Source organism: Salvelinus sp. IW2-2015, linkage group LG12 (assembly GCF_002910315.2).
Source record: "Salvelinus sp. IW2-2015 linkage group LG12, ASM291031v2, whole genome shotgun sequence".
NCBI lineage: Eukaryota > Metazoa > Chordata > Actinopteri > Salmoniformes > Salmonidae > Salvelinus > Salvelinus sp. IW2-2015.
This window is the reverse complement of record NC_036852.1, coordinates 1,545,011-1,556,165: the sequence shown is the minus strand read 5'-3', so window position 1 is coordinate 1,556,165 and position 11,155 is coordinate 1,545,011. Positions and strand designations below refer to the sequence as shown.

Below are 11,155 nucleotides of genomic sequence, written 5' to 3'. Positions count from 1 at the left end.
GCCACAGAGATAGGATCTATGTCACCACAGCACGGCACATCCTGTGTCATTGTCCTGTTATTTCACCAGGGATTTAATCTCTGGTGTTTGTTTTTGGAGGTCCTAGGGGTTCTCTGAGATAGATAGCCCACTCCCCATCCTCACTTCACGGGACATCCAGACTCTAAATATACAGCCCACTGTGACTTATGAAGCTTGATGTCATGGGTGGCTTTAAATGTGACATATCCTGAAGGCCAGCTGGACACTTAAATGGGAGGCGTCTGCACACATTCAGATGGTGGCACGTGCGGGTGGGAATGTACATGGGAGCTTAGGTTGATCTTCACAGCTTGAGTAGCTACCGTACCTCTGTACTGTGTTGGATGTACTACAAAAGCATTTATCTTTATTTAGCTAGGCAAGTCAGTTAAGAACAAATTCTTATTTACAATGACAYCCTACTCCGGCCAKACCCYGAGGACGCTGMGCCAATTGTGCGCCACCCAATCACGGTGATACAGCCTGGAATTGAACCAGGGTCTGTAGTGACACCTCTAGCACTGAGATGCAATGCCTTAGACCGCTGCGCCACTCGGGAGAATGATTGTCTTTCATTTTTATGGAGGCTTTGAACATTGCTTAATGTGTCCCATATGCATAATTATCAGCTAGGTAACTTGACACTTGACACAACATCATGTGTATGCTTGTGTGTTTTATTTAGGGGTTASTCAATTGTGTTTACTGTCATTTCATTGGCTGCCCTGGTTGACAGGAAGTGGTATTTGGAAAACAAGTATGAGAGCCTCTTTTAAAGCTCCAAATGGTTAATGTTATGTTGACATTAAGGCTACAGTTTACTAACACCCATACCAAAACCCCTTCATTTTGACCCATTCTTCCAGCCCTCTCTTGTCCAGCCCAGCCCGGCCCTCATGGCTCACTTGTAAAATTCCATTAGCTCTATGAGACACTTCCACCTCTTCTCAGTTTCACTGATTCAAATCATTTAATGGAGTCACGGCTGTATGAGTCCAACCACACGYCTCAATGACAAAGGAGTTGGTCTCTGAACGCTAGACATTCCAATTATTACCAGCACTTATCTGTTGTATAGTTAAACCAACGGCCAGGCCACATCCTCACCTGCCTTTCCATTTCCATTGACTTGACCTACAACAGGTTCTATTCTAGATACTCTACAGGTAGGGAATTTGATTGGGGGTTTCCCTTTCTAAAGCATTCATCTTGTACATATCTGTTATGTGCATATGAGCATTCCTTTCCTATTGTTCACCAGTCATCTTCATTATCGTCATAACCCATCTTCYCCACCAGCATGATTCTGTGTTTCAGGGCCCTTTTCTTTTTTTTTCAACAGTATTATGATGACACCCAGAACGGCACCGGAGCGTGCATGCTAACGGATTACCACACGAACCACGGGGCTTACAGTTMAATCATTTATGTAGATATTGCTCTGAGACAAAGACAGCYCTATAATTCATAACGTCCCCTCACACAGACCTGGCTGCTACTGTGACTGTTGCCATGGCGAAATAGATTAAATTGTTGTTTGTTTCCAAACCTGTTAAAGCTTTATTTATAACTTACTGGATGACGAACGGTATTCGGAGTGACGGCTTAATCATTAACAGCAGCACCGTTGGTCAAACTGAGAACACACTCGCAGCTAGTTTATTTTACTTCCACCTGTCTATATTCATATAAACAAAGATAGACCAGGCCTATATCCCCAGAACATTGTATCGGTATTGATGAACAAGGGGCCCCTGATTCAGTTTATGTCCAAAGTCACTGTCTGGAAATGGAGAKGGATCTGGATATCCCGGTTTAGATCCGTCACTCGTACGTATAAATAGCGTCGGATGGAGTTGGTGTTTGGCAGCGCTCAGTAAACATTTAGAGGCAGAGGAGCCTGATGAAAGGGAGTGAAACATGATTTGCATTCATTACGCATAGGCCCAGGGGGATGAGACAGAGAGAATGGCCTAGTCAGAGAGAGAGAGAGAGAGAGAGAGAGAGAGAGAGAGAGTGTGAATGAGAGAGAGAGTGTGAATGAGAGAGAGTGACAGAGAGAGACATTGGACAGAATTAACAAAAAATAGAGCAAACTAGAATGCTATTTGGCCCTAAACAGAGAGTACACAGTGGCAGAATGCCTGACCACTATAACTGACCCAAACTTAAGGAAAGCTTTGACTATGTACAGACTCAGTGAGCATAGCCTTGCTATTGAGAAAGGCGCCGTAGGCAAACCTGGCTCTCAAGAGAAGACAGGCTATGTGCACACTGCCCACAAAATTAGGTGAAAACTGAGCTGCACTTCCTAACCTCCTGCCCAATGTACGATATTAGAGACACATATTTCTCTCAGATTACACAGATCCACAAAGAATTTGAAAACAAATCCAATATCTCCCATATCTACTGGGTGAAATACCACAGTATCACAGCAGCAAGATTTGTGACCTGTTGCCACAAGAAAAGGTCAACCAGTGAAGAACAAACACCATTGTAAATACAACCCATATTTATGTTTATTTATTTTCCCTTTTGTACTTTAACTATTTGCACATAATATGACATTTGTAATGTCTTTATTCTTTTGGAACGTTTGTGAGTGTAATGTTTACTGTTAATTATTATTGTTTATTTCAACTTTGGTTTATTATCTAGTTCACTTGCTTTGGCAATGTTAACATATGTTTCCCATGCCAATAAAGCCCTTAAATTGAAATTGAGAAAGAGAGAGAGATTGAAAGAGATAGCGAGAGAAAGAGAGAGCGAGAGAGAGAGAGAGCGAGAGAGAGAGAGAGGAGAGAGAGAGAGAGAGAGAGAGAGAGAGAGAGAGAGGAGAGAGAGAGATGTTGGTTCTCGGGACTTAACAAGCAGGTCACTGTACTTCATAAACAAGTCCCATCTATGCTGAAGCATGACGAGCACATTTCAGAACCACACTCTATTTTGTTCATGTTGACTCTCTGTGGTTCCAACTCGCCATCTCTCTATACATCTCTCTCAGAAATGTTCAGTGAAAAAAATTATTATACATGTTATATCAACATTGACAACTTTTTCAGAGTACTTCCTACACCTTCCATAAATCCAGTGCAAAGCAGCCTACACTCAGAGGAGTGTTACATCATCACTAACCCACCACTGTAGCTGGGGCTTTTCTGGGTTTGATGTGCTGTGTTGTGATGAGTGTGATAGAGTGAGAGGTGTTACCAACAATAAACCCTGGTGCCTAGAATAGTGCTCTCCACCCATACAACATATGACACCTCTGCAGCCTGTCTGTCTGGCCGTCTGGCCATCTGGCACACAGTACTGTTTAGCTCCTCTGTGTGTGTCAGCTGGCCCAGCGAGACAGAGGCTCCTAATCATCTCAAACCTGCTTGGAGACGCCACAGCCAAGCTGGGCCCACTCCGTCAACACACTCTCTCTCTCTACTCAGCTTCTGTCTTTCTCTCCACTATGTGCCTGTCTGTATGTCTCCTCTCGCACTCTCTGTTTTTCGCTCTCTTGCTCCCTTTCTGTCTCTCTCTCCGTATCCCTCTCTCTACCTCTCAATTCAATTCAAATGGCTTTATTGGCATGGGAAACATATGTTTTCAGTGTCAAAGCAAGTTAAATAGACAATAAACAAAAGTTGAATAAACAATCAGAAATTAACAGTAAAAATTAGAGTCACAAAAGTTTCAAAGGAATAGAGACATCTCAAATATCATATTATGGCCATGTACAGTGTTATAACGATTTTAAAACGATTTTAAAATAAATGAACAAACACCATTGTAAATACAACCCATATTTATGTTTTTCACTGGTTGCCCTTTTCTTTTGGCAACAGGTCACAAAACGGCACACTGTCGTATTTCACCCAATAGATATGGGAGTTTATCAAAATTGGATTTGTTTTGAAATTCTTTGTGGATCTGTGTAATCTGAGATAAATATGTGTCTCATACATCCTAATTGGGATGTCGAATTTTATGTTCCTTTCGATGGCGTAGAAGGCCCTTTTTGCCTCTCAGACTGTTCACAGCTTTGTGGAACTTACCTGTGGTGCTGATGTTTAGGCCTAGGTATGTATCATTTTTTGTGTGCTCTAGGTTAACAGCGTCTAGATGAAATATGTATTTGTGGTCCTGGCAACTGGACCTTTTTTGGAACACCATTKTTTTTTGTCTTACTCAGATTTACTGTCAGGGCCCAGGTCTGACAGAATCTGTGCAGAAGATCTAGGTGCTGCTATACGCCCTCCTTGGTTGGGGACAGAAGCACCAGATCATCAGCAAACAGTAGATATTTGACTTCAGATTCTAGTAGGGTGAAGCGGGGTGCTCCAGTCTGTTCTAGTGCCCTCGCCAATTCGTTGATTTATATATATATATATGTTGAAGACGTAGGGGCTCAAGTTGCATCTCTTTCTCACCCCAACACCCTTTGGATTTTTTTTTTATTTTTTTGCACATTTATTGTTTGTGTACATGGATTTTATATTGTTTTCCCCCAACACCATTTTATTATTGCATAGCAGATTTTTTGTAATTATATAGCAGACCTTCATGCCAAATTGAGTCAAAAGCTTTTTTGAAATCAACAAAGCATGAGAAGACMTTGTCTTTGTTTTGGTTTGTTTGTATGTCAATTACAGTGTGCAGGGTGAATACATGGTCTGTCATACCTTAATTTAGTAAAAAGCCCATTTGACATTTGCTCAGTACATTGTTTTCACTGAAGAAATTGTCCTGTAGTTCATTCAATGTAATTGGAGAATCCAGTGGGTTCTGGTAGTCTTTAATAGTTGATTCTAAGATTTTTTATTGATTATGTATATGTCTTTGCTGGTGATCTTTGTTGTAGGGTCAAAAAGATTGGATAAGTGGTTTACCCATACATCTCCGTTTTGCATAGATAACTATTTGTGTTGTTGTTTGTTTAGTGTGTTCCAATTTTACCAGAAGTMGTTAGATTCTATGGATTCTTCAATTACATTGAGCTGAATTCTGATGTGCTGTTTCTTCTTTTTCCGTAGTGTATTTCTGTATTGTTTTAGTGATTCACCATAGTGAAAGCGTAGGCTGRGGTTTTCTGGATCTCTATGTTTTTGGATGGATAGGTTTCCCAATTTCTTTCTTAGGTTTTTGCATCAAATCATTTGTCATTGTTGTTAATTGTCTGCTTGAAATGTTTAGATTTGATAGGGAAGCTGAAAGGTCAATTAGACTATTTAGGCTTTCTACTGCCAACTATSGTCATTATCTCTTACAGTTGAATGCATTCAGTTGTACAACTGACTAGGTATCCCCCTTTATCTCTTGCTCTCCCCGCTCTCATCTCTATCTTTCTATCCTCGCTGCAACTCTTTTYTGACTGTGTTGGCTTGAGAGTGAAATATAAGTGGGTGGATCTCTGTGGCCTGTGTGTCCTAATAATGGTTAGAGTCAATAGAGAATTGTACTGTGCAATATTCTTCACTGCAAACTTTTGGATTGTGAGGAGAGCTTATGGCATTGGATACAAACAAGTAACTCAGATGGAAAGAGAAGCTCGTGCCAAGGGTTGGATGAGACACTCTGGAGTCTGTTAAGTGCCTCTGGGTGACCTTSAAAGACAGGAAATATCTGCTGTTTCAGCAAAAMCTTCCAAACCAGAAACTAAAGCTTTGTTATTTCACCAAGAGGAGGAGAACGTGAAATCAAACTTGTTCAGGCACAGTACGTGCTCAGGTGAAGCAAGTTTTGTGACGCTGTAACTCAAAACATCGGATCGATTAGTAAAGTATTGGATTGATTTAAGGTGAGGAAAGAAAAATGAGATGTTCTCCACCAGCAGCAAGGCAGATGCCTCCTACAGCCTAATGGTATGTCTCTGTCTTGACTATCAACTGTGGATCCCGATGAGTCATCTTCATGTCACTTCATGTTGTGCCAGGAAAGCAATAAGGCAGCTTTCACAACATTAGACCTCCTNTGCTTGAAATGTTTAGATTTGATAGGGAAGCTGAAAGGTCAATTAGACTATTTAGGCTTTCTACTGCCAACTATGGTCATTATCTCTTACAGTTGAATGCATTCAGTTGTACAACTGACTAGGTATCCCCCTTTATCTCTTGCTCTCCCCGCTCTCATCTCTATCTTTCTATCCTCGCTGCAACTCTTTTYTGACTGTGTTGGCTTGAGAGTGAAATATAAGTGGGTGGATCTCTGTGGCCTGTGTGTCCTAATAATGGTTAGAGTCAATAGAGAATTGTACTGTGCAATATTCTTCACTGCAAACTTTTGGATTGTGAGGAGAGCTTATGGCATTGGATACAAACAAGTAACTCAGATGGAAAGAGAAGCTCGTGCCAAGGGTTGGATGAGACACTCTGGAGTCTGTTAAGTGCCTCTGGGTGACCTTSAAAGACAGGAAATATCTGCTGTTTCAGCAAAAMCTTCCAAACCAGAAACTAAAGCTTTGTTATTTCACCAAGAGGAGGAGAACGTGAAATCAAACTTGTTCAGGCACAGTACGTGCTCAGGTGAAGCAAGTTTTGTGACGCTGTAACTCAAAACATCGGATCGATTAGTAAAGTATTGGATTGATTTAAGGTGAGGAAAGAAAAATGAGATGTTCTCCACCAGCAGCAAGGCAGATGCCTCCTACAGCCTAATGGTATGTCTCTGTCTTGACTATCAACTGTGGATCCCGATGAGTCATCTTCATGTCACTTCATGTTGTGCCAGGAAAGCAATAAGGCAGCTTTCACAACATTAGACCTCCTAGCCAGGAGCAATCAGGCTTMGTGGTGTGTATATGTGCATCTGTGTGTGCATCATTTGAAATAAAGCATCCCTCCAAGCGGTGAGTCAGCCACATATGAGCTGCCATTTCCCTCAGCAACCCCTTCTAGTCCGTCATCTCAGCCAGAACTCCTTTTTCTATACAGACACAGAGAGAGAGAGAGAGATCACCTATAGCTGCTGTATGACATGCTTCACTGGATTTTAATAGGCATGGTTGTGCCTGAGTACACCTCGAGGTGACACAAAACAACAAGTCGCGATGTCACTTCCTAATCTTCAGCTCCATATAATAAACTGATGTCATCGCCATGGTTTCCCCTGACAAGTGTCTGACCGGCCTCACCGTTTTTACTGTGCACGCTGTCATATCAGCATTAATATCCTGGATGGGTGGCATTGAATTCATTAGTGAGACACCCTTAAAATAGTTATTTATTTTTCCTGCAGGATTGTCTCTGAGGCTGGCAGATTTCCTGAAGCACGTACCTTATTAATGATGTCAGTCTGTCAAGGGGAGCGTAAGGGGAAGTAATTCCCCAGGCTGGACGGGAAGGCTGACGGGGAAGCTGYCGTTGAAGCTGTGGCAGGGCCAACGGGAACATATGGAGGACAAGATCTGGCTAACAGGGAGCCCTGGGAAATGGCCTCCTGTCTGTGGCTTATCTGACCCCCATTCCTCTTCAGAACAGGAGATGCTGTGGCATGATAGTGGAGAAAAGCAGAAAACATTTGATCTATTTTAATGGGAATGGGTGATGAAATACATTAGTATACTGCTGAATGACCATATATGTACAGTTGAAGTCGGAAGTTCACATACACCTTAGCCAAATACATTTCATTTAAGTTTTTCACAATTCCTGACATTTAATACTAGTAAAAAATGTCCTGTCTTAGGTCAGTTAGGATCACCACTTTATTTTAAGAATGTGAAATGTCAGAATAATAGTAGAGAGAATGATTTATTTCAGCTTTTATTTCTTTCATCCATTCAGTGGGTCAGAAGTTTACATACACTCAATTAGTATTTGGTAGCATTCCTTTAAATTGTTTAACTTGGGTCAAACGTTTCTGGTAGACTTCCACAAGCTTCCCACAATAGTTGGGTGAATTTTGGCCCATTCCTCCTGACAGAGCTGGTGTAACTGAGTCAGGTTTGTAGGCGTCCTTGCTCGCTTTTTCAGTTCTGCCCACACATTTTCTATAGGATTGAGGTCAGGGCTTTGTGATGGCCACTCCAATACCTTGACTTTGTTGTCCTTAAGCCATTTGCCACAACTTTGGAAGTATGCTTGGGTCATTGTCCATTTGGAAGACCAATTTGCGACCAAGCTTTAACTTCCTGACTGATGTCTTGAGATGTTGCTTCAATATATCCACATAATTTTCCCACTCATGATGCCATCTATTTTGTGAAGTGCACCAGTCCCTCCTGCAGCAAAGCACCCCACAACATGATGCTGCCATCCCCCGTGCTTCACGGTTGGGATGGTGTTCTTCGGCTTGCAAGCCTCCCCCTTTTTCCTCCAAACATAACGATGGTCATTATGGCCGAACAGTTCTATTTTTGTTTCATCAGACCAGAGGACATTTCTCTAAAAAGTACGATCTTTGTCCCCATGTGCAGTTGCAAACCGTAGTCTGGCTTTTTTATGACGTTTTTTGAGCAGTGGCTTCTTCCTTGCTGAGCGGCCTTTCAGGTTATGTCGATATAGGACTCATTTTACTGTGGATGTAGATAGTTTTGTACCTGTTTCCTCCAGCATCTTCACAAGGTCCTTTGCTGTTGTTCTGGGATTGATTCTGGGATTGATTTGCACTTTTCGCACCAAAGTACGTTCATCTCTAGGAGACAGAACGCGTCTCCTTCCTGAGCGGTATGACGGCTGCGTGGTCCCATGGTGTTTATACTTGCGTACTATTGTTTGTACAGATTAATGTGGTACCTTCAGGCGTTTGGAGATTGCTCACAAGAATGAACCAGACTTGTGGAGGTCTACAATTRTTTTCTGAGGTCTTGGCTAATTTTCTCATGATGTRWAGCAAAGAGGCACCAAGTTTGAAGGTAGGCCTTGTAATACATCCACAGGTACACCTCCGATTGACTCAAATTATGCCAATTAGCCTATCAGAAGCTTCTAAAGCCATGACATCATTTTCTGGAATTTTCCAAGCTGTTTAAAGGCACTGTCAACCGTGTGTATGTAAACTTCAGACACACTGGAATTGTGATACAGTGAATTATAAGTGAAATAATCTTTCTGTAAACAATTGTTGGAAAAATGACTTGTGTCATGCACAAAGTAGATGTCCTAACCGACTATAGTTTGTTAACAAGGAATTTGTGGAGTGGCTGAAAAACGAGTTTTAATGACTCCAACCTAAGTGTATGTAAACTTCCGACTTCAACTGTATARATARACAGTAGAGATATGACATGTTTTGTATAGAAATATGTCATATAATTGCTGCCTATATTATGTGATGTAAATGCTCACTCCGCTGATAAAGATGTTCTACATCCTGCCCTGTTTGTTGACATCTGACCTCAGAGCTGAATAGCCACAGAGGGGRTCGAGTCTGCCCGGTAACATGACTGCGGGCCCTATCCAATGAAATCAATTAGAATACACCACTTGCTTGCTGTGATACAATGTGCAACTGGATTCTTGTAAACAGTCAAATAAACTCACTGTGCCAACATGTTTGTAGTGGAGCATTATTATTTACAGGAGATTTAACTCCAAAATCSCCTTGTGGATTAGATTGAATGGAACCCTCGTCTCGAGATTAGCACACAGTCCTCTCTATACCGTCAATCCCCACTTCACAGACACACATGCTGTTCAAGCATCAGTTCTATTGCCGCTAACGACGCTCTTAAACATCTCTGGAGCAACACACAACGCAACTATTTATCATTATTAAATAACAGGAGACGTCAACAGAAATGGTAACACGATCCAGTGGGATGCTGGGAGCTCGTTCCTGAGGGGAGGAGTGGTTTGAGCTTTACAGTCTCAGAATGGAGCGTTCAGCTACATGGTGTTTACTACTGTACTGCTGTTGACAAAGCTTGAAGTGTGATGGACTTAGTCCCACATTCAGTCAATCGAGGAACCCAGACCACAGGTTAACTCTGTTCACGCTGTTTTGGGACCTGTAACCTCGACACACCGSACAAGCGGTGTGGACATGCCCTTCAAATACATTGTATCTTTGTGTGTGTGTGTGTCCCAGATTTGTCTCAGGTGCGTTTCTCTGATTGTGGCAGTGTGTTTTGGAGCATTGTCTGTTGTGTCCTTGTGTTGTTGTTTGCTTGTTGTCACTCTTCCCCAGGTCCCGCTGGGAATCTGTAGATGAAATACCACAGGGAACACATTTGATTTGCAAATAGTTCTTGGAAAACAACACATAGGTGTGTTTGTTCCAGACAGTGCTGATTTGCAAGAAAACTAGGCATGCTTATTCTGTTTTCTACATTTGACAAAAAAACACTTTAGGAAACACAAGATTATATGCCTCAAGGATATACCACTAACAACAAGACATGTTTTGCATTATAATATTGCGTTTTGTCTAGCACGGTAGTTGTGTAACCTACAATTCTYTTGAAGGGTGGAGCCTTAAGCTGCTACACACACCAGGAGTTTGCCAATTAAAATTCAGTGGAGTGTTTTGTTTGCTGTAACTTCCCAGTCGTTGCCTGTTTTGCACATTCCAGTCAAGGTCGTCAGTGTTTGCGCTGTAAGTTCAGAGGTTTGTTTGCCATCCAGTCAACAGACACAGACATCCTCGCTACCAATTATAATGTTCCACTGGTGTCCAGGGGTTCAATGACACCTAACACTCACTGGGTGGATCATTTTTCAGATATGGGCATGTGTGTGTGTGTGTGTGTGTGTGTGTGTATACCAGCCTGTGTGTGTGTGCCGATTGAGCTATGACCTGTACCTCAATCACCACCCCCTTCTGCGAAAGCACAGGTGTTTCCTCTGATAATATACTCACCTGCCCCTCTTGTCTCTCTCTCCTTCCTCCCTCCCTCTCTTTCCCTAACCAGGAAGTGAGAGCTGTACAGTCCAGCCCATCCAGAAGAGCCCCAGCCAGTAGCTACCAGCTGGACCAGAAGAGGGACCCATCACCTGGTGAGAAGATGGCCTCAACTCATGAGCCCAGCCTCTGTAAGTAGTTCATTACTGTAGTATTACACACTGCCCTACCTCCTCCTCCTCCTCCTCCAGGACTTTTATTCCATCAGAAATCAGGTTTCACAACTTTCAAAGAATTTCTTCAAATCCACATAGCAGCTACAGAATGTGATACTGGTTATGTGTACTTGAGAGAGAAATCC

At 42.2% G+C, this 11,155-nt stretch overlaps 1 protein-coding gene across 1 annotated transcript in view; it reads left to right on the top strand.

Moving 5' to 3' along the window:
- The window catches only part of LOC111970862 (xin actin-binding repeat-containing protein 2), a 63,954-nt gene that overhangs the window by 15,012 nt on the left and 37,787 nt on the right, over positions 1–11,155 (top strand). The window contains 1 exon segment of the mRNA XM_070445863.1: positions 10,865–10,985. Within this exon segment, the coding sequence (XP_070301964.1) occupies positions 10,865–10,985 (121 nt within the window).